General features: G+C 40.4%; 1 protein-coding gene across 3 annotated transcripts in view; it reads right to left on the bottom strand.

The window, feature by feature from the left end:
* Nucleotides 1–25,044, bottom strand: part of LOC131924505 (signal recognition particle subunit SRP54) — a 68,097-nt gene that overhangs the window by 25,971 nt on the left and 17,082 nt on the right. For all 3 annotated transcript variants that reach the window (XM_059279823.1, XM_059279825.1, XM_059279822.1), the window contains exons 5-15: nt 21,627–21,731; nt 20,619–20,685; nt 20,477–20,534; nt 17,692–17,842; nt 15,897–16,045; nt 15,448–15,548; nt 14,908–14,994; nt 9,361–9,434; nt 8,908–9,016; nt 3,496–3,666; nt 660–755 (exon numbers count right to left, since the gene is read on the bottom strand). In XM_059279823.1, the coding sequence (XP_059135806.1) occupies nt 660–755; nt 3,496–3,666; nt 8,908–9,016; nt 9,361–9,434; nt 14,908–14,994; nt 15,448–15,548; nt 15,897–16,045; nt 17,692–17,842; nt 20,477–20,534; nt 20,619–20,685; nt 21,627–21,731 (1,168 nt within the window). The remainder of the gene's footprint in view (nt 1–659; nt 756–3,495; nt 3,667–8,907; nt 9,017–9,360; nt 9,435–14,907; nt 14,995–15,447; nt 15,549–15,896; nt 16,046–17,691; nt 17,843–20,476; nt 20,535–20,618; nt 20,686–21,626; nt 21,732–25,044) is intronic.

Here is a 25,044-nt window from a genome sequence, read left to right as displayed (position 1 = left end):
CCTCGAACTCACAGAGATCCGCCTGCCTCTGCCTCCCGAGTGCTGGGATTAAAGGCGTGCGCCACCACCGCCCGGCTATAACAAGTACTTTAACCTCTAAAAGGCAGTGCTTTGACAGCAATTTCGTCAGCAGCCAATTAAAATGTGTGTTATTGCTTTATTTTCATCTAAAAAAGAAAATGGAAAATGTGCTTTATGAAGTTACCATGAGGAATAAGGTAAAACACGAAAAGATCTTGCAATAGTTCCTGTCCACAATCACGAAGTCTAAACAGAGCATTTTCTATGTCAAGACTAAGTCTTTTAGTGACGAGAATTAGTTTTATAAAAACTGGTCAATTCGGGATAGGGCTATGTTTCAAAGGACTTATAGAAAAAAAAGAATTTACCATTTGTTAAGCACTTACTATACGGCCAGAACTACACTAACTGCTTCCACACACATCTGCTCATTTATTTGTCACAGTCTCCTGAGGAGGTATTATATAAAATTCAACCAGTCAGGATTCAGAGGGTCATCTTCCTTCAGCCACTTATCTTTTAAACAGGCTTTCATATACACCACAGCTTTTCATAAATCACTACAAAAGTCTTACCATTAAACTACAGCCTTACAAATGTAACTGTATGTTACAATTGGCCAAGGATTTTATATTTACCCATGTGATGAAGAACTCGTGGATCCATCATTTTGGCCATTTGTTGATTCAATTTTGCCATCTGTGACTGACTCACATTCTTAGACATATCACCCCCTGATGAAACAAAAATTTTTAGTTAGTATATGATGTGGTATAGAATATCACACAGCTTACTAATACTTTTCTCAATTACATTTTTTTGAGGACAAACACAAGAAATTCTATATATAGGATCATTGTTGTTACTGCATTCGCCCTGGCTACACTGGAATTTACTATGTAAACCAGCTTCCTGGGTAAGGGGATCAAAGGCATGACCCACCATGCCTGGCTTCAAGTACTCCTTTATAGCTACGATTTCCCCCCTAATGTAACTAGGCAGCCCCCGCTAGGGACGCTGATGAGACAGACAGAAGCTGGGAGGACCACCACAGGGAGAGAACCAAAGGACACAGCAAGGCGGCTCTGCCTGCGCTTGCGTGTGCTCAGAGAACTCCAAAAGACCAAACAGGACCACATGGGCATGGTGCTCCTGGAATGCCCTGGTGTATCCTTGACCATTCTGGAAAGAAACATCAATCTCCTCAATAACACAGGAGACACAAAATCTTCACTAATCATGTGGTACTTGAAGTGGATATCTATGTAGTGTTTGTTTGCCGAAAGTAACTTCATTAAAAAATAATAGCTGGGGTTGGGGATTTAGCTCAGTGCTGGAGTGCTTACCTAGCAAGCACAAGGCCCTGGGTTCGGTCCTCAGCTCCAGGGGAAAAAAATAGCTTAAAATTAAAAATATGGCTGTGGCTAGAGCTCAGTGGTCCCCTGACTGCCTAGCACGCAGGAGGCCCGAGCTCCAACACCCAGCACGGGGGAGGGCACAGAACAGTGACAGAAGAGGCCGAACAAAAATCCGGAGTTACTGATAAGGACTAACTGGGGGAGACAGAATAACTGTTAAATGGACATGCAAAACAGGATTTCTCTGCAACCCTGGTTGTCCTGGAACTCAGAAACTCAGAGCTCAGACTGTCTCTGCTTCCCAGGTGCTGAGATCAAAGGAGTCTGCTATCACCACGTGGCATATGATCTCAAAGATGTTTGGTATGTCCTTTTTTTTTTTTTTTGGAGAAAGAATATTACTGTGTAGCTGTCCTGGAATTCATTACGTAGACCAGACTAACCTCAAACTCATAAATATCCACCTGCCTCTGCCTCCCAAGTGCTGGGATTAAAGGAGTGCGCCACCACTGCATAGTTCAATTTAAGTGTTTTTTTACATTATAGAAACTAAATTAAAAGAAGGCTTTTGAATAAATTCTTCAGAAAAACAAAATTTTTTTATACTATACATAGCAAAATAAATTCCAGCAGGAATAAAAAGACAAAAAATAAATCTGGCCAAGTGATAAAGCTTGGTGGTATAGAGCCTACACAGCATGCATGAGATTCTGAGTTTGATCCCAGGCCCGCTAAACCAATCAAACAAAAATGAGGAGAAGAAAACACTCAGCTGGTTACTGTGGTATCAACACAGGGAAGGCCGCATGAGTGAAAGACCAAAGGAAAAGATCAACAATAAACAGGTGTGGCTTACAGGAAAATGGTTTTGTTTGATTGATTGACTGACTGAGACGGGGTCTCTATGTAACTCTGGCTGTCCTAGAACTCTTTATAAACCAGGCTGGCCTCTGCCATCCTGAGTGCTGGGATCAAAGGGGGCACCACTACTCCAGCTCTGTTTTACTTTTTGAGTAAGGTCTTACTATGTAGCCTTAGCTGGTGTTGAACTTGAAGATATCCTCTGCCTCCTAAATGCAGGGATTATAGACACTGTGCCCACTTGAAAGTTTGGAGAGGGGTTGGTGGACTATGGATCAAACTCAGAGCCTCAAGCATGCTAGCCAAGCACTCTACCTCTGAGTTACACCTCCAGCCCTAAAACTAGAAATAAAGTCAAATGAAAAGCTTGGGACAGTCTGCAGATGAAAAGCAAGGATGTTAAGATGTTATTATAGAGCAATAGGAAGAAACACTGAGGGACTGAACAAGGGAGAGGTGACCCACGACCAAACTCCAATCAGTAGATGCACAAAGTAACTTTAAAAATTACAACAGGAAATGTACTGAAAAATATGTGACCACTAAAGTAGACACTACATCAGAAAATTTACTCAGTGTCTACTGTATTTCTAACCTAAGAGGAAAACCGACTCCACGGAACTGCCTAGAAGCTGACTGGACACAACAGCAGACGAGTCAGCTAAGGATCTAGACACAAGCAGGGCTGAAACAGGAGGAGGCAGTGATGAGAGAGAGAGAGACAGACAGACAGACAGACAGTCTTGAGTTGTGCTGGGGTTCTGACACCAGGTCTAGCTTTTAAGGAATCACAGGGGGTCAGGGCGGCAATGCCCCTGCTGCTTTTCTTGTCTCAAGAAAGCAGGGAGTGTAAGCATGTGATATCCAACCCAGTTAATCGATATATTTGAAGAATATTTGGTAATATGGAAAAATAATCAGTAGTTTTATCGACTTGTCTCCACAGGATTTGTGGGATTCTCTGAGGAATGAAAGAGAGTTCAATTTTTTATACTCTTACATGATCTAAATATCCTATAGTATGTATGTTGATAGAAATAAAATCACTTCAATATTAATGTCTACAATCTTGATTCTACAAACAAATAAATTGTGTATCACATGATAAATCCTGGTGGTACTTGACTGTAACATTAAGTTCAGACTGTCTCTCTTCTTCAGTACTGGGATGAAACCAGGGACTCAGACAGGCCCTACCACTGAGCAAAGCCCCAGGCCCCACAACATGAAACACAGCAGCACCTTTTTGCCTCACCTTTGAAAAGTCCTTTGATACCTCCCATCTTCTTGACCATCTGTGCAAACTTGGTGTACTGAGTCAGAAGTTCTTGAACATCTCTTGTTGATACACCTGACCCTCGGGCAACTCTCTGGATCCTGCCTGGTTGCTTACTAAAAACCTTGGCACCGTCTGTACTGTCCAGTTCTGCAGACAAGGACCAAATGACATCATTTACATAAGAGCATCATTCATTATCACAGGAGCTAAGCACTCTGCCTCTGAGTTACACCTCCACTCCTAAAATGAAAATGTATTTATTAGAAAAAAAAAAATATATAATATATATAATATATAAAATAATATATAAAATAATTTTATATAATATATAAAATAATATATATATGGGGCTAGAGCCGGGCAGTGGTGGCGCACACCCTTAATCCCAGCACTCAGGAGGCAGAGCCAGGTGGATCTCTGTGAGTTCGAGGCCAGCCTGGGCTACAGAGTGAGTTCCAGGAAAGGCGCAAAGCTACACAGGGAAACCCTGTCTCTAAAAACAAAAAACAAAAACAACCAAAAAAAAAAAAAAAAAAAGGGGGGGGGGTGTGCTAGAGTAATGACTCAGCAGTTAAGAGCACTGACTGCTCTTTCAGGACTCAGGTTCAATTCCCAGCACCCACATGGCAGCTAACAACTGTCTCTAACTCCAAAATCTGGCACCCTCAGACATACATGCAGGCAAAATACCAACGTAAATGAAATAAAAAGAAATAAATTATAAAAAAGAAAACAGAAATAAAGCCAAATGAAAAACTTGGAACTGAACAAGGAAGAAGTGAACACAAAAGAAATTCAAATAAGCAATATATAACTTCAGAGGGTTGTACAGATACGTTTTTTGTTTATTTTTTTAGAGACAGGGTCTCATGCATCCCTAGTTAGCCTCAAAATCTCGATGACGGCGAGGATGACCTTGAATTTCTGATTTTCCTGCTTCCATTTCTTGAGTGCTGGGATTACAGTGTTTGATACCACACCCAGTTTACTGGGTCCTAACAGAGGGATGCCTGTAGGCTAGGCAAGCACCCACCAACCCTCAGATGGGGAGGAGGATGAGTGTTTGTGTACTGACGTGTATGTGTGTACAAATGAGTCCCCCCAAATTATCTGTTTGACAGAGGGTCTCTCGATGAACCTAAAGCTGGCTGTTTTGAGTAGGCTCTGGTTGTCTGCACTCCTCAGCAGAGTTAGAGGGATGGAGAGCCACGCATGGCTTCTGAGCATGGCTTCTGGGGGTCTGGAATCCAGGCCTCCTGCCTCACAGCGAGTGCTGTCACCTCTGAGCCATTCCCCAGCTTGTGTTTCTAGAGAGAAAATGTCACTGCTGTCTGAATACTATAAAATATCTATCTCATATACAGAACAAGACATGCACAGGGTCAAACCACAAAACAGATTTAATAAGTGTTACTGTTTGTCAGGTTTACTTCTAATTTAAAATCTTAAAGTAGAATAGAATAAAAATATTTATAGCATTAGAATAAAAAGAACAAAGCAAACATATATATACTTTATCTATAATTTAAACAGAACATTCTGAGAACAAACAGGCATGGTGGCATATACCTTTAACCCCAGAACTCAGGAGGCAGAGGCAGGAGGATCTCTGTAAGTCTGAGGCCAGTTTGGTCTACATAGCAAGTTCCAGGCCAGCTAGGACTACGTGGTAAGACCTGGCTTCAAAAGGAAGAAAGAAAAATCTGAGGACTTCTGAAACTCTATGTCTATCACTCTGTATTTCACATATCCATCCTTTCTGTGTCCTCCACAAATCACAATAGGGTGTATTTCAAAAACAACAGAAGCACTCACCTTGATTCTAGCCTATTAAACAGCTGCTAACTTCTAATTCACAAATTTAGATCTCCTAAGCAGGTAGAAGACAGTAGATTCTATCTATAGTAAATGGAGAAATTCTACCTGGTAATATTCTAATCCTTTTACTCATGAGTCCCCTTCAGCTTTTTGATCATTCAGAACATAAGGTGTAGTTCTTCTGCCTTTACTTGTATGCAATGCAAGGAATGAGGTGGACTTCAGTCCAAATATCTACTTTGAGCTATGCATGTATGGTAAGTAGCACACTCAGGAGGGTGAGGCAGGGGGATCACAAGGTTTGAGGCCAGCTTGGGATACACAGCAAACCCTGTCATAAAAAAAGAAAAAAAGGGGGGGGAGGGGGAATTCTATAGTGTAACTGTCTCAAATAAACAGAGACAGAATGCAGACATAACAGAAAATACCTCACAGTCTCTTTCTCATTGTATCTCAGGCTGAGCTCAAACTTGTGATCTTCTTGTCTTGGCCTCTTGAGTGACAGGATTATAGGCACATGATATGCCTAGCCCAACATTCTCTTTATGACATCCCTAATATCCCTTAACTAGCAGTCTAGACGGCTTAGTAGATAAAGCCGCTTGTTGCCAAGCCTGATAACCTGAATTCAATCCCTGAAATTCTCATGGTAGAAGAACCAACTTCCCCAAGTTGTCCTCTGACCTATACACACGTATACCAAGTCCTTGCATACCCCCAGCAATAAGTAACTAAGAAAGTTTTTATAAAAGGGAGTGTGGGTGGGGGGAGCTGGGCAGTGGTGGCATACAGCTTTAATCATAGCACTCAGGAGGCAAAAGCAGGCGAATCTATGACTTTGAGGCCAGCCTGGTCTACAGAGCAAGTTTCAAGACAGCCAGGGAAACAGAGAAACCTTGCCTCCAAAATAAATAAATAAATAAATAAATAAATAAATAAATAAATAAATAAATAAATAAATAAATAACAGAAAAATGAATAAAATAAAATTGGAGTAGGAGTACCTCAGTGGTTAAGAGCACTGGCTGATTTTCCAGAAAATCAGGGTTTGCTTCCCAGCACCACACAGTGATTCTCAGCTCTCTGTAACTCCAATTTCAAGGAATCCCATGCCCTCTGACCTCCCCAGGCACAGCACACACATTTTGAAAAGACATACACTCAGGCAAAACACCCATACATGTAAAATAATAATTAAAAAAAAATCAGTTTCCATTATTAAAAAAATAGGTGCCCTCAGTCTTAGCGACCCCAGTGATTGGCTAACAGCACAGGAAATATAAGATTGCAGTTTCTAGAATCAGTCCAAGTAGAGAATGATCCAGGCCTGGTGGCACATGCTTTTGATCCTAGCACTCAGAGGCAGAAACAGATCTCTTCTGAATTTGAAGCCAGTTTGGTCTACATAACAAGTTACAGGTCAGCTAAGGCTACACAGTGAGACTGTCTCAAAAGACAACAAAACTACGGAACAAATGCATGAAGTAGAAAAACCGAATCCAGCAGAACAAATGCACACCTGTAAACACTGATTCTGCAAAGAACAGCAGCAAAGATCGTGAAGTTGGACTGTCTTCACTAAACACAGCTGGGTCAACTGTCTCCTCCAGACACAAACTCTCACTTACTGATGCAGGAATGCAAATAATCAGGAAGATTTCTAGAAGACAGCAGTCAGAGTATCTTAGGACTGGGGGAGGGGGAGGACACGACCCACTTTGTCTTGATATTCAGTTACATCAGACATCTAAACTTCTCAAAATGTTTTGGCTAACTGGGCTTTTCCTTTTTTAGACTGTTTTTTCCTTAGTCTGGAACCAAGAGCTGCTACGCAGCTGTTGTTGGCCTTGTACTTGCTACATAGCCAGGCCAGCCTCCAGCTCGCTCAGGGTACTCCTGCCTCAGTGCTAGGATTACGTGTGTGTGTTTATGTATCTGCCCAGTCTTGGCATTTTCCATTTTGATTAAGTTTCAGAATCACTATTACCAATCGCTACACACATGAAAAGGAAGATTTTTTTTATCTAGACTTTTATTTATTTATTAGTATTATTTTTTGTTTTTTGATGGTTTCATGTAGCTCAAGCTGGCTTCAACCTTACCTTACTGCTCAAGAATGACCTTGAATTCCTGTTCCTCCTGCCTCCACCTCCCAAGTATAGGGATCATAAGTGTGCACGGCCTTGCCTAGAGACTGGGATTTTATTGAAACTATAAATAAACTTGTGGGAACTGAATAATTATGTAAGGAAGTATGTCATTTGGTTATAACTCTAATTACAGAATTTTTGTTGCCTGGCATTTCCATATATACACCCCTGCCAGGGATAAAAAGAAGGCTTTTGATAACAAACAGATAAACAAATAAATACAAACATGACTTCAAAAAGGAAAAAAAAAAAAAAGCTTTCAGATGTGGGAGAGCCATCATGTAACCTACAGAGTGACTGAGGACAGACTCCCAAGAAAATTGTTTAGGTTGGACCCCAGCCTCTCTACTGTCCAGTGACCTTGACATTTTTTACTCAGTATGATTATACCTCAGTTTTTTTCACCTGGAAAAGATAGATAATAGTGAACTATCTCCCTTAAGAGCTGTGATGATTTATATTTGAAAGGTACACATTAAGTATTGAAGAGACAATAAAAAACCCACTGAATTTACTTGATTATTTATAAATAGCTTCTCTTTTTTTTTTTTTTTTTTAAAGATTTACTTATTTCTGTACTTTATGTATATGGGTGTTTTATCTGTATGTACAGTTGCACACCAGAAGAGGACATCAGATTCCATAGTACTACAGTTATAGATGGTTGTGAGGCACCATGTGGACTGGGAATTGAACTCAGAACCTCTGGAAGAACAGCCAGTGCTCTTAACTGCTGAGCCATCCCTCCAGCCCCTGATTATTTATATTGAGACAGGATCTCACCATGTATCTCTGACTAGCCTGGAACTTGCTATGTAGACCAGGCTGGCCTCAAACTCAGAGATCCATCTGCCTCTGCCTCTCAAATGCCTGGATTAAAGGAGTGCACCAACACACCCAGCCAACATTTAATTTCTTTAAGCCCAGGATTCTCTCAAAACCAACTGTAATTTTCCCCATTCATTTCTTTTTTTTTTTTTTTTTTTTTTTTTTTTTTCTTTTTTGGTTTTTCAAGACAGGGTTTTTCTGTGTAGCTTTGCTCCTTTCCTGGATCTCGCTCTGAAGAACCAGGCTGGCCTCGAACTCACAAAGATCCACCTACCTCTGCCTCCCGAGTGCTGGGATTAAAGGCGTGCACCACCGCCACCTGGCAATTTTCTGCATTCATTTCTATCAACTTGATGAAAACACACAATTCTTTCTTCAGAGCTCATTTAGAGAAGTGTTATACTTTGAATTTCTCTCAATGAAACAGCCCAATGATCACAACCCTTTAAGCGAGAGCTTACAAGTTACTCCAGATCTACCTAAAAATAATGTTTTGATCTAAGTTTCTTCCATCTTGCCAACAAGAAAACATGACTCAAACCCTGCTGCTCTCCAGAATACTGCCCCTCAGTCAAGGCACTTACTCTCTTACCTTGATCATTCATACTATCCATTATCGTCATCAGCTTCTTTAGCCTGGCCATTGACTCCTGTTCATTTCCTTTGCTCATAAAATCTGTTCCAAAACCTGGAATCATCCCCTAAAACAGATTGAAACATAGTCATCAATGACTTCATACTGCTCAAAATGTCAATATTTAAACACTAGCCTTGAAAGTAATTATTAAACAAACCATTTTACCCAAATGATTTACGCAGGTATAACTGTTTTTAGAAATTACAATGAAAAGTGCATTATATGAACTCATGAAGATGTCACAACAAAACCCAATTGTACACAATTGATACCCGTGAATCAGGCAGGCGGCTCTTCTGTTACAGCCATGCCTGGCACACTGCAGTGTATTAAAGTTGCTTTCTTTGTACAAATACAATGAACACAAAAACACAGAAAGAACTTTAGAAACATTTAAAGATAACTAACCAAGATCTGACTGAATGGGCCCATTTTCATGATATTCTGAAACTGTTCATACATGTCTCGCAATGTAAACTGACCTGAAATGCAATATAAATAATTCAGATATAGCAGAAAATGTACATTTCCATTCAATAAAACTAGTATTTTCCTTAATCATGAATTCATCTTGAAGCATATTATCCAATCAATAAACATTCATTGCACAGTTACTGTGTGGAAGACAGGATGAATACTGTAAGGAGTAATAAGCACATAGACAGACTGTATCACAGAGAAGCTTACTATTCTAGCACATTAGATAGACATACGCAATTACAAGAAACTTAGAAACAAGGCAAACTACATCTACTAAAATGGCTACAATTAAAAGGCTTGAACATAGCAAAAACTAAAGAGAATATAGAACACGTGAAACTTCTGTGCATTACGGGCAAGAAGATAAAATAGTGAAAATGATTTATAAGATTTGAAATGTCTTCATAGCTTAGCTATCCATGGTTAGGAAAATGGACAGACTGAGCACAAAATAGTACTCAAATAATGCCAGGAGTGATGACACACGCCTTTAGTCCCAGCAGAGTCAGCTGAATCCTCTGAATTTGAGGACAGCCTGGTCTACATAGAGTTTTAGGACAGCCAAGGCTACATAGAGAGTCCCTGTATGAAAAAACTAGAGTTTCATTGACGATTATAAAAAAACTTCATTGGTGATTATAAAAATGTTTTGCTGATGGGCATGGTGGCTCACACCTGTATTCTCTACACTCAGGAGGCTGAGGAGAGAAGATTCCAAGTTTATAGTCAGCCAGGACTAAGAAAGGAAGATTCTGAATCCCATAACTTGGGGAATCAACCATAAGACCCGAGCATTCTGCCCGAGGCCGACCCGGGGTCCAGCTGCCGATTCTGCAAAGCCCAACAACGTGGAGGCATTGGTGAGATTGCCCTACTGATGAACCTGTTCAGTTGAGACCCATTCCGGAGAGGTTTCAGAAGCCTGCAGCCTGCAGTCTGAGCAAACAAGATCAGCTGAGGAGTGGGCGAGCGACCCGAGAATGCAAGAGTAGGAGCCGTCCAGCCACTGAACGAGATCAACAGAGTCATAAGCCCATCCTACACCGACTGAGAACAGGTAAGGTCTCATCTCTGGACCTGCAGACCAGGTCTCTAGCCCCTAGGCCCCAGCCATCGGAGCCCTAGGGACCAGGCAGCTACCTTTCCCTACTCCCTCACCAAAAAAAACAGCCCCTGCAAACCCAACAACCACTGGATCCATAAGCCCACCCTGCACCGATTGGGAACAACTGTTCCCTGAGACAGAACCCACTAACACTGATTGGACTAAGCTGCTCCCGGAGAAACAGAGTTCAACACAATCGATTCAACCAAGAACTCCCAGTGGACTATCAATTGGAACAAGAGAGGCACCTTCAGACACAGACACCACCTACACCGAGCCGAGGAAGAGATGAGTAGACGCCAGTGCAAAAATACAGGCAACAACATAAAGACCTATATGACATCATCAGAACCTAGTGATTCTACACCTGCAAGACCTGAACATACCAAGGCAGAAGCAGCAGAAGAAATCACCTAAAAATGACTTTAAGAAGATGATAGAGGCCTTTAAAGAGGAAATGAAAAACTCCCTTAAAGAGGAAATAAAAAATTCCCTTAAAGAAATGGAAGAAAAAACAAACAAAAAGTTGGAAGAAATCAAAGAAAGCCAAGAAAAAGCAATTAAACAGATGAAGGAAACAGTTCAAGATTTGAAAATTGAAATCGCGAGACAATAAAGAAGACACAAACTGAGGGAATGCTGGAAATAGAAATCCTGACTAAATGAACAGAAACTACAGATGCAAGCATAACCAACAGAATGCAAGAGATGGAACAGAGAATCTCTGACGTTGAAGACACAATAGAGAAAATAGATTAGTCAGTCAAAGAAAGGAAGATTCTGTCTCAAAACCAAAAACAAATTATATGGGCTGGTCAGATGGCTCGGTGGATGAGGTACTTGCCAGGCAAACTGATGACCTGAGTTCAATCCCTGGAAACCACACAAGATGGAAGTAGAGAACTATTTCAGTGCCCTGTGATCGTCATATACATGCCATAGTGTGCTCACCCACACACACAATGATAACAACAACAATAATAATAAAGGAAGGGAGAAATCATGATGAAATAAACTGGTTGAGGGAAAAATGGACACAATATACAACTGGGCTGGAGAGATGGTTTGGCCACTAAGAGTACTTGCTGTCCTGTTATAAGGACCAATGTTTAGATTCTAGAATAATCCACTTTGGCCATTCACAAAGAAAGAAGTGGAACCAGCTAGATGGCTCAGTGGGTAAAGATGTTTGCCACCAAGCCTAAATAGCTCAGTTTGATCCCCAGAACCCACATAAAGGTAGGAGAAGAAACTCCAGCAAGTTATCCTCTGAATTAAGTACTTGTCCACAGGGAGTATAAAGAGAGGATGTATGTCACAGACAGAGGGACAAGCAAAAAGTGTGAGCAACTTACACTGGAGAAATTCAAAGCTCAGCATGGCTGGCACAGAATGCTAAATGTAGCCGAGTCAAAGCCTTATGTAGAAGACAGGAACTAGAACTAGAATGGGATCTTTTACAAGCACTCGAAGGACAATGGGAAGCTGACGGAGGAGTTTTGATTGATGGGATCATAGCGGAATTTCTGAAAACTCTTATTTTCTAGATCAGCCAGGCTTAGTGACACACACCTGTAACTCCATCATTCCAGAGGCTGAAGCAAGAGGCTCTCAAGTTCAAGGACGGTTTGGATGTGGTGGTCTGAATGATAATGGTCCCCGCTGGAGCATATATTTGAATGTTTGGCCCTTAGTTGGTGGACTGGTTGGGAATGATTGGAAGGTGTGGCCTGGTTGGAGAAGTGTCACTGGAGTGGGCTCTGAGCTTCAAAAGCCCATGCCATTCCCAGTCATGCTTCCTTGGCTTTGTACCCGTGAATCACATGTAAGCTCTCAGCTAGCACTCCAGTGCCTGCCTGCCTGTGTGCTGCCAAGCTCTCTACTGTGACGATCATGGACTCACCGCCTGCCTGTTGCCATGTCCCCTACCAAGATGGTCATGGACTCACTCTCTGCATCTGTAAGCGAGCCCCCAATTAAACACTTTCTTTATAAGCAATTGAGGTACGAGATAAAACAGCATGGCTGCAGAAGAGCTGAAAGACTGGTCGATAACCTGGAGGTGTTCAAGAGGTGAAAGCACCAAGACCAGAAGAAAAATGAAGAAGGCTAAGGACGTGGCTCGGAGGTGGACTGTTTGCCCAGTGTGCACAGACCCTGCGTCCAACCCCAAGTCCTGGAGGCGAAAAAAGGTATCAGTAAGCCAGGCGGTGGTGTTGCACGCCTTAGTCTCAGCACTCGGGAGGCAGAGGCAGGTGGATCTCTGTGAGTTCGAGGCCAGCCTGGGCTACAAAGCAAGTTCCAGGACAGGCGCAAAGCTACACAGAGAAACCCTGTCTCGAAACCACCCACCCACACACAAAAAAAAGTATCAGTAAATGATACCCAAGTTTCTGACTCCAGACACAGGCAAATGTTGTTAACACTCACTGATAAAAATGGTGGTGTGAGCTAGGCGGTGGTGATGCACACCTTTAATCCCAGCACTCGGGAGGCAGAGGCAGGTGGATCTCTGCGAGTTCGAGGCCAGCCTGGTCTACAGAGTGAGTTCCAGGACAGCCAGGGCTACACAGAGAAACCCTGCCTCAATAAATAAGTAAACAAACAAACAAACAAGGGTAGCGTTCAAGAGTAGGATGGAAGATAACAATATGTTGAATGTGAGGTGTTTATGGAACTTATCAGTGGAAAAATGGGTTTAGCAAACATACAGATTAATAAGGTTGAAGCTTGAAAGAAAGAGGTGGCCTCCAATGACGCCTAAAAAAAAACCACCAACATTTGAGAGGTAAACACAGGAGTACAAAATGAAGGAGAAGGAAGGGAAAGGCAGACTAGTAGACAAACACAGGAATTAACAGGAAAGGTCTGAGAAAAGCCAGGATGGTCATTAATCCCTTGTTAAGTGTCCTGTACCTCTTGTTATGTGATCGTCACAACCCCATCAGTACCATCACCTACTTTTATAAAGCTGAAGTTCCACGGTGGAAGAATCTGAGTCTTCAACAGTGAGACGGAAGTGGTCTTCCACTCGCATGATGTGAAAAAGGGTCTATATGTGTTCTTAATCTCATCCTTTTAAACTTCTTTTTACATAGTTTATTATATACACACGTAATTGGGAAGGCAGATTAAAAAAGATATATTCTATAGATCAGGCACGGTGGTGCAGCCTTGTAACCCCAGAGGGCAGAGGGAAGAAGAGAACTGCCACAAATGGAGACCAGTCTGGTCTACAGAGTGAGTTCTAGTCTGGCTAGGGCTGTACAGCAAGACCTCCTCTCAAAACCACCAAAAACCCAGGCAACGGTAACATACACCTTTAATCCCAGCACATGGGAGGCAAAGACAGACGGATCTCTGTGAGTTCAAGGATAGCCTGCCTGGTCTACACAGAGAAACCCTGTGTTGAAAAACCACACACACACACCCTCCCCAAAAAAGGCCAAGTGTGATGGCACACCTGTAATCTCAGTACTTGAAGGACAGCAGCAAGAGCAAAAGGTATTCCAGACCAACCCAGGATACAAGACCTCGTGTCAAAATATATATATACTAAGTGTATTTTGAATTCTCAGCTGTTTTTGTTTCAAGAATGAAAATAAAAGCTTCTATTTCAACTTTCAGCTAATTTGATTATAAGATAACAAAACTAATTCAGTAGCTGCTCAGATGCCCAAGAATTAAAATGATTTGCATATAAATCATCTAAAACAAGCATTTGACCTCTTTTTTTTGGAGACAGAGTCTCACTATGTAGCCCTGGAGAGCCTGGAACTCACTTTGTAGATCAGGCTAGCCTGGAACTCAAACAGATTAAAGGCATATGTCACTAAGCCTAGCTTAAAAAAAGCATTTGAAAAGTTGATTCTAATTACAGACATTATCATTTCTAATGAATTAATAGTAAATATATCAAAAAGACGGGCTGGGAAGATGGTTCAGTGGATAAAGGTGCGTGTCTTGCAAGCCCAGTGAATCAAGTTCAACCCTGGAACCCATGTAAAGGTGGAAAGGAACAAACTTCATCCACAAAGTTATCCTCTAACCTTTTCATGAGTGCTGTGGGACATGTGCAAATTGACTCGCCTTACATCCAACTTTTTAAAAAGAAGAGAAAAAGAAATCAAGAAAAAGTTCGATAGCGCACACCTATAATCCAAGCAGAAGCAGGCGGCTCAGAAGTCCGAAGCCAGCTTCAGCTACACAGTAAGATCTCTCTCCAAAAAGCAATGGGTTGGGAGGTAGAGAGCTGTAGAGCACTTCTAGCATGCACAAAGCCCTGGGTTCAATCCTCAGCACCACAAAAGGGAAGGAAGACAGAAGGAAGGAAGCACACTTGAGATCACATGCTGTTTGCTACAGTATACCATGCTTCAGCTTCTCTATGAGCGCCTCGTTGTCATCCAGCTTCAGCTCGTTGACTTTGTCTATCAGTCCTTCAATGTCACCCATACCTACAAGACACCACACGGAAAATGAACAGCTGATAACATGCTCACCTTCACATGATGCAGAGCACACTGAAACATGGAATCGTGTACAAGGTTGGTTCAATAATCTACTATACTCTACATGAAAGAAACTGAAGCTGAGGAGGAAGCAAAGGTGTAGGTCAGGGAAAGCAGTCCAGGGGTGATCTCCTAACTCCACGCTCACTCACTATACCACTTTAAGAGGACAGAAAAGTTTTACTATCATTACAACTTCTATTACTCTAACTATGTATTTCTGTAGTATGTGCTCAAACTCCTCCAAAAAGCTCTGCATCCAGGAACTCACTTTACCATTCTAACCACAGAAAAGAGGAGGACAGAGGGCTGGGGATGCAGGCAGCAGCACACTGGTCCCCAGCACTTTAAGATCCATACTATTTCAGAGATGGTTCTGTAATCCCACACTGAACTTACCAAGAAGTTTGCTGATAAAAGGCTGTGTTTTGAAAGGCTCAAAGTCATCTATATGCTCCCCTGTACCAATGAAAATAATTGGACTTTTTGTGGCAGCAACTCTACACAGAAAAAAAAATAATAATAATAATAACCTCAACAAAGAAAACAAATATCCAGAAGACTTTTCAAAGATAACAGACAAAAGGTATAAAATTCAAGTTTCTTTTCACTAGTTAGAACTGTATCAGACAGGCTCCAAAACCGTTTCTACTTAAATCTCTCTTATGCGTCATATCGATTCATTACTAAGATGGTCTTAAAAGCAGAGTAAGAAACAAACACACACACACACACACACACACACACACACACACACACACACACGATCCCAGGGCACACATCAAACGATTTGCAGGGCAAAGGCTTTAACGACCACAACAGCGACGCTCCAACCGAGCGATACTCACGCACTCAGAGCGCCGCCTCCCTTCGCATGGCCGTCAAGTTTGGTCACTATTACTGAAGCTACGTCTACTTTATCTTTAAAAGCCTTCGCCTGGGCCTCACAAGCCTGTCCAATGGATGCATCCATCACATAAACAATGTTATCCGGTTGCTAGAAAGAATGAATAAAAAAAGACTTGTTCATACTGGTGTTAATTAAAGGTCACCATGAGCATGTACAGAATGCTTACTATAAATATTATTTAATAAATACTGACTGAGGGAAGGAGCACCGTGAATTAAGTGGCATATAGGGCTTGATAAAGAGATAGTAAGAAAACCTTTGAGTCCATTATATATAGAAGAAAATATGGTAGCATCTTCAGAAATTATTCTGAGCTGAGGCCTGAATAAAGAAGAAAAGCTGCCTGGAGGTGGTGGCACATGCCTTTAATCCCAGTACTTGGGAGGCAGAGGCAGACGGATCTCTGAGTATCGCCCAGCCTAGTCTACAGAGTGAGTTCCAGGACACCCAGGGCTACCTGGGGTCTGCTTCAAAAATAAAGAAAAAGAAAAGAAAGGAGAAAGGAGGAGGAGGGAGGAGGAGGAGGAGGAGGACAAAAGATGAGGAAGGAGGAGGAGAAGAACTAGAAGAGGAGGAGGAGTTTATGCAAACACCTTTAGATACTGAAGGCAAAGGAACAGTAAAAGTAAATCAGAAAAAGCACAAAGTGGAAGGGTGTATTCAGAATCAGTAACAGACTGAGGACATGTCCCTTATCTGTTCCCATTTGTCAATATGACAGTAGCACTAAAAAGACACTAATTAGTACCAATCACTAACCAAAGAATTATTGACAACATCCCGACAACCAAACATGAATTTCTAATGTATGCAACAGGTGTTGAGCTGCTTCTTACCGCTACATTATTTCCATAATTTTATTTTTGTTTTAGCGTGGAGGTTTCAGTAAGAATGGCCCCCAAAGCCTCACTTATTTGAATACTTTGCCATAGGGAATGGCACTACTTGAGAAGGATTAGTAGGTGTGGCCATGTTGGAGTAGGTACAGCCTTGTTGGAGGAAGTGTGTCACTGGGAGTGGGCTTTAAGGTTTCAAAAGCCCAGGCCAGTCCCAGAGGCTTGCTCTCTTCTGCAGCCTGAAGATCTGGATGTAGGATCCTCAGCTCCTTCTCCAGCACCATGTCTGCCTGTGTGCCACCATATCCCCACCATGATGGTAATGGACTCTGAAATTGTAAGCCAGTTCCAATTATGTTTTCCTTTATAAAAGCTGCCTTAATCATGGTGTCTCTTTCACGGCAATAGAACAGTGACGAACACACAGGGTCTCACTGTGTAGCCTTGGCTGGATAGCCTAGAGCTAGCTAATGTTATCAGGCTGGCTTTGAACTCACAGAGATCCATCTGTGCTTCCCAAGTACTAGGATAAAAGGCGTGTGCCACCACACTCAGCTCCATCTTTTAGGAGCTTTAAAGGAGACACTAAATGACAATATTAATGTTTCATTTTGAAAAAAATCTTCAAAATAATTGTTTCTACTGAATTTAGGTAATGAGAAAAAAAATCAACAATTATTTAAGGTTAATTCTTAATTTTTCATTATATTTTTTCTATACTAAAGACCAAAAATGATGACATTGTCCTTATCACAGAGTTATAGGTCCCCAAAACAGAAATAAATTACTTAATAGATGTCTTATAGGCAAGGAGTAACTTATATTCACCAAAAACTCTATCAGGTTTCATAGTTAAATTGAAGTCCTTTAAGTGGTGTTCCATGGAAAGCTACTTACTATAGCATTAGAAACTTGAAGCATTTCTTCAAACAAAGAATCTTCTTGTTTGTGCCGACCACTTGTATCAACAATAATGATTTCAAAATTTTCATTTTTGAACTTCTCCACTCCCTCAGATGCAATGATGACAGGATCCATTTCTGTGTAGCTATTGAATACGAACAACTGATTTAACAACATTAGGATGGGAAAACATCGAAATGCTATTTACCTGGGAATTGTAAGTTTATTTTAATCTAGTCTGAAAAAGCAAAAATAGTGTATTTTCAATTTAGAAGAAGATATTCCTAACAAGTAAAAAGACCAGAAGCCATTTCTTTGGCATCAGGAGGCACCACTGAACTTTCCTACAAAAGTCTACATAATTCCAATGCATGTTTTTTCTGAATTGCTTCCTTAAGCATTTTTAAATCTTCTTTAATAAGTGAAGTCATGCTACAAAGCATATTATATCTGCTTTTCCATTTAATAACATTTTGTTAACATTTTATGAACTTATTAAATACTCCTGTGAAACAATACTTTTAGATTGCACAGCACCCCATCATGATGACATCATCTACTATATAGATGGAGGTTGAACATTTAAGGTTTATCTGGTATGTTAGTATTAAACACACCTGAAACAAAATAAATACTTCTTTTAAAAAACATAAAGAACAGGGACTGGAGAAATAGCACAGCAGTTAAGAGCACTGGCTGCTCTTCCAGAGAATCCAGGTTCAGTTCCCAGCACCCACAAAGCATGGTTCACAACCATGTTTACCTCCAGTTCCAAGGGATCTAACACCCTCTTCTAGCCTGTAAGAGCACCAGAGCACCAGGCAGGCACACATGTGCTGCACAAACATATATGCAAGCAAAACACCCACACACAGAGAATAAATAAATTAAAATCAAAATGACAGCTATTAGCATTACTAGACATTATTTAATTAATCAATTAATTATTTTTTCAGATAAGGTTTCACTATGCAGCCCTGGCTAACCTGTTATCAGCTATATAGCTCTGTATAGTCTTAAACTCATGATAATTCTCACCTCAGCATCTCCCCCCACTCTTTTTTTTGTTTGTTTGTTTGTTTTTTTGAGACAAGGTTTTTCTATCTAACAGCCCTGGCTATCCTAGAACGTGCTTTGTAAACCAGGCTGGCCTAGAACTCACAGAGATCTGCCTGCCTCTGCCTCCCAAGTGCTAGGATTAAAGGCGTGCGCCACCATGCCTGGCTATAACCTCATCATCTTAAATACTAAGATTATAGCCATACAACTAAAATTTGTAAATGCATAAGGAAACATGATTGAAAATGTTTCTTCATAGAAAATGACAATGAGCTGGCAGTGGTGGCACATGCCTTTGATCCCAGCCCTTGGGAGAGAGAGGCAGGCGGATCTCTGTGAGTTCAAGGCCAGCCTGGTCTACAAAGTGAGTTCTAGAACAGCCAAGGCTCGAAAAACCAAAGAGAAAGTGACAATGACTACATATATATAGATAGTGTGTTACATAAAAAACTGCAGTAATTATCATTCTAAAACTCAATTCCTCTTTCTAACAAATGATACAATAAAGTGTGCCACTGTGTTCAGTTTTTGTTATTGTATCTACTTCTTTAATCTTCTCTATGTGTATGTGTATAAGCATGACTAAACCATGGTGCACCTGTGGAGTCACAGGACAGCTTAAAGGAACAGGTGCTCTTTCTACCATCAAGGTCCCGGAGATGGGCCTCGGGTTGCCCGTCTTGCTGAAGTGCTGTTACCTGCTGAGCCATCTCATCAGTCCCCACTGTATTCATTCTAGTGAGAATTGGTCCTTTTTTTTTTTTGGTGGGGGGGTTGCTTTGTTTTTTTTGTGGGGGGGACCTAGGTATTAAACTCAGGGCCTTGTATATCCTAGGCAAGTACTCATTCCATAAGCTACCTGCCCAGTCCCCATTTGATGAGTTTTGACAAATTTATGCAATCCATTTAACCACTGCTGTAGGAACTGATGTACAAAGCAGTTGTGCTGGCTAGTTTTATGTCAACTTGACACAAGCTAGAGTTATTAAAAGAACCTCAACTGAGAAAATGCCTGCATAAGAGCACTGGGCTTGTGGGTCTGGGTTCTATGGCCTCCTGCCTCCAGGTTCCTGCCCTTCTGAGCTCCTGCCCTGACTTCCTTCAATGATGGACTACCATTTGGAAGTGTAAGCCAAATAAAGACTTTCTCCTCCCAAGTTGCCTTTGGTGTTTTATCACAGAAACAGTAACCCTAACTAAGACAGCTGTCAAGAGACTCATTTTAATGTAAAATAACTGATCTTCCTATAAAAATCTATATGGTAAATGATAATAAAAAGCATTAAAAGTGCTAATTAGGTGTGTTACTATATACCTCATTTTAGTTACTTAAAGATATACTTTCGTAGGTGTGTGTGCACACACGTACACATGGGAGCACACCCACTCATGGATGTGCCAGCACATATGTGGAGGTCAAAGGGTAACCTTACGAAGCTGGTTCTCTCCTTCCACCATGCTTCCTGGAGTCACACTCAGGTTGTCAGGCCCTGACTACATACTGTTAAATGATAAAGAATTAAAAAAGGAAGCCACGTATGGTGGCACACACCTGTGAGTCCAGCACCCAGAAGACTGAGACAAAAGAATTACAATTGTAATTACAAGGATTACAAAAGGATTACCTGGACTGCTAGAGTTTTCCAGGTCAGAGTGAACGAAAACTGAGACTGAATCTCAAAAAGTCAAAAAACCAAAAGTAAAAAAGATAGTAACCTACCTTCCATAGAATGGAATTCTTGCTTTGGTGGCATTCTGTTTTAGCTGGTCAAAAGCGCCTAAGAGATAAAGAAGTAATGAAGCCTCAAATGTGACAATAAAAATACAAAAAGAAAAAGAAAAATTTAATTTCAACACACTACCTGCTCTGAATGTATCTGCACATATCAAACAGGTCTTCCAACCTTTTCTCTGATAATAATATGCTAACTGGGAAAGGAAGATTAAAAATAAAGTATCAGAAAACAAATCATTTTATATATAACTTTTGTTTAATCTTATTTATCTAAGAAGTAAAGTAAAATTGCTCATAATTCTCTTAAATGTAATATTAAATATTTTGATGTATAGCAAAGAGTTTAAATCCTAATTCTCATTCAACAAACGTGAGGTAATGGGGCAGCAATAATCACTGTTAAATAACCATCACCCCTGCCCTTAAACTATAACATGGCTCTAACACTTGTGGGGAACCCAATCATAGACAAGAGGGTCATATAAGAAATGAAAAATTAACATAAGGATATGTAAGATAAAAGGCAATATCATAAACAGTGGGACACTCAAAGGGAAATTTTGTGTCACAAGGGAAAGTCCATATCCTTGTTTTCTTCAATTAAAAAAAATCACTGTGTGCATGCAAGCTCTCCTTGTCCTACACCCTCTCTTTCTCTCCAGTAGCTGTGGCTGGCCGGGAAATAACTACAGAACGGCTGGCCTCAACACAAAGATCCACCGGCCTTCCTCCACTACATCTGGCTTACTTACATTCCTTAAGGACAGGAGTTGCCTTTTCTTTTTCAAAAGAACCAGAATTAACATTATTTTTCACTGTTTGTTTTGAGGTGGTCTCATACAGTTCAGGCTGACCTCAAACTCACTATGTAGTTGATGAAGAGCTTGAACTCCTGATCCTCCCAACTCCACAATAGTCTGGGACTACAGGTGAGCATCTCCACCCCTGGCTTACAAGTCTAACATTCTGACAAATATCACAGGAGACTATAGGAGTCTACTCTATGTCCTACAAAAATATTACAAAAGCAGAGAAGTCACACTGAGTAACAAAACTATGAAACAACAGATAGCTTGGCTCGAAATTGAAACTTTGTACAAACACATCTTACACAGACACTTTTCAGTGCATTTACCTTTGAACATGTCGTCGTCTTACCACTCCCTTGCAAGCCAACGAACATGATCACATTCTGTTTTCCTTTAGTCGGGGTCCATGCTTTAACTCCAGGGTCTACAAGCTGGAGACCAAAGATAAAAATGTCGGACTAACACGGGACATTCAAAAATCCTACGATGTTATAAAAAGCACCATAACCCCAACACTCTTAGACAACTGTACTAGCCCCTTCATGCAGAGGGAAATTGAAGACTTTTATAAAATACTGCCATGTTGAAGTCATACTCAGGCCTTTCACATCAAAGCAATTTAGAGGTAAGGAGTTTGTCTACATCACAATCTGTATCACAACTACACAAATGTAAAACAAATGTACCTGTGGACCCCATACAAACTTCAAATTTGGGGGTCAGTGGAATGACTCAACAGGCAAAGGTGATTAGCAAACATGACAACCTGAGTTCAATCCCAAGGAACCACACGATGGAGGGAAACAGCCAACTCCCTACACAGACAGACTGACAGACTCACACATACACACACACACACACACACACACACACACACACACACATTAATTAAAGAAAGAAAGAAAGAAAGAAAAAGAAAAGAAAAGAAAAGAACAGGACCCAGATGATGGAGGGAAACAGCCAACTCCCTACAGACAGACAGACAAGACAGACTGACACACACACATCACACACACACACACAAAATAAATAAAAGACCCACATGATGGAGTGAAACAGCCAACTCCCTTAAGCTGCTGAACATGGTACATACTTGCCAGACACAGACACACACACAATAAATAAATGAATGAATGAATGTAGTTTTGAGGGTTTTTCATAATATACAAAATAAACAATAAAATACTTTATTATTTAGCCTTATACATTTTTATTACCCAAATGTTATCATTTCAGCATGCCATCTATATGAGATATTTCATATTTCTTTTCTCATATACCAAGTCTTCAATTCCAGCCAGTGTATACTTTTTAAATTTGTCTTTCCTTTTCAATTAAAAAGAAAAAGTTGCCTGGCAGTGGTGGCACACGCCTTTAACCCCAGCACTCAAGAGGCAGAGGCAAACAGACCTCTGTGAGTTCAAGGCCAGCCTAGTCTACAGATTGAGTTCCAGGACAGCCAGAACAACACAAAGAACCCTGTCTCAAAAAAAAAAAAAAAAAAAAAAAAAAAAAAGGAAAGAAAGAAAAGAAAAAGTTTAATTAAATTAAAGCTAATTTTGGTCGGGATAGAGCGAGGGCTTCATACAGCAAGGCAGGCATTTTGCCATTTCTGTTTATCACCATCTCCCTCTTTGTATTTAAATTAGTGTGTATTTCCTGCTCAAATAACTTTACAGTTTAGCTAGACACATTACAAGTGCTCAATGACCATGTGTCTAGAGGCTTCCATACTGGTATTTATGTTCAATTTCACAAATGTATATATGAAGCAAAATGATAAATGGTAATGAAGACACCTTCTAATTCAAATATTTAAAGTTTCTAATGCCTAAAGATCTATAAAACTATTTCCTAAAGGAAGCAAGGGTGAAAAAGGGAATTTTATAGCAATGGGTCAATGGGAAAGAGTCGCACAGGACAGTTCCCAAACAAATACAGGGAGTATGTGGTTTTGTTTCATTTTTCAGAGTCTCATGTTACCTCGTCTGGCCTTGAACTCACTATGTAGCTGAGGCTAGCCAAATACTCCTGATCCTCCTCCTCTTCCTCCTATCTCTTGAAGTCCTTGTATTATACTATTATTATTGCTGTTGTTGTTACAGGCACACACTACCATGCTTTCCAAGTATAAGGCATTCTAAAAGTTTGTTCAAAAACATAATTCAAATTTAAGTCTATTCAGAGCCTGAAATACTTATTTGCACATGATAACTCCATAATCATAGTTAATATTAGCTATTATTAATTATTATTATTAATACCAGACCAGAGGCTTACAAACTAAATTATTACCATTATTACTGTTATTATTTGGCTTAAACAAGCTCTCATTCTGTAACCCAGGCTGCTCTAGAACTGCTGCTGCAGCTCCTGATTGCTCAGATTACAGGGTGAACCGTCAAACCTGGGGTGAAATAAACTTCTAGTGGAACACAGCTATATCCACTCATTACTGTCTTTGCATTTCAAAAGCAGAACTGAAGAGTTGCAACAGAGACTTTGTGGTTCAGGATATCTAAAACCCCTATGAGGAAGTCTGCCACACTCATCTAGACAGTACCATCCAGGTATACATGAGTTTCAGGGAAGACTGGTAAAGAGAAGGGAAAAGAAATCACAACACACTTTCCTATCCCTTTTCCAAACATCTACACAACTTTGGAACAACTTCTAAAATGGGAAAAACCTGTCTTACACCAAACCCACTTCCCTTTCTCCCATTATCTTTTCAGTCTAGAAAGGCTGCCCTACGTTCACCTCTGTTCTACATACCTCCTGGCAGCATAACTCAGCTGTCTATTATTGCTGAACATTTTAGAAATCTATCTTCTCTTCCTCCTACACTCTGAAACAAGTCTCCAACCTTTTAGTATGAAAATCCTTTATGAACACACTCATTTGTAAGGGAGAGCTGCAATGTGTAATCTGAAACCATATAAACCTCCAGTCTCCTGTACTGACCTGACCCTATACTTAGCATAGGTATTATCTATTCTAGTCCAAGATTCTGTAACACCATGCATTTAGTCACTTAAAACACTAGTTTACTGAGTTATGTAAACCTCACATTATTACTCATTTAACATTAAAAACCTTGACTTAATATCAGTACTAATTTCATCAGAAAAAGGGTCATATATTTTCACATATAATTTTATCTTGAATTTTATTACCAGCTATAATATTGTCAGTTATTTTCCTTAAAGTGACAAGTTCACTTCCTTTGGGAAATAATTCTGCCAAATTAAATCCAGGTCAGAATAACCAGATTATATGCTAATTGCTCATTTACATAAAATGGTGTTCTCTGCAGGCAGCAGAGACTTCAGTTTGCAACTGAGCTGAGCTTTAAGAGGCTTTGAGAGTACAGCACAGAACATATACTTCCCATTTCATCCACAGAACCTTAAAAAGACATACACATAGTCAACAGTCACAATTTAATACAATTACTATCTACAGCTTTATGAAGGACTTAAGTGAAAGCTGGTATTTTAAGTGTTTGCTGGTAAAGTGTACAGTCACTAATAATATAGTTTAGTTGTTCTTACTGTCTTTTTGTTTGTTGCATGAGACAGTCTCAATATGTAGGCTGACTAGCTCAATTTCATAGAGATGCACCTGCCTCTGCCTTCCTGTTTTAGTGTGTGGGAGGAAGAAAAAATTTAGAAATTATTCAGTAAAAACAGACAGCTGACTGATTCTGCCATGATATACAGAGAATGGAGGAGAATGTAGAAG

This window comes from Peromyscus eremicus, chromosome 14, assembly GCF_949786415.1.
Source record: "Peromyscus eremicus chromosome 14, PerEre_H2_v1, whole genome shotgun sequence".
Lineage (NCBI taxonomy): Eukaryota > Metazoa > Chordata > Mammalia > Rodentia > Cricetidae > Peromyscus > Peromyscus eremicus.
This window is presented reverse-complemented; position numbering and strand designations above follow the sequence as displayed.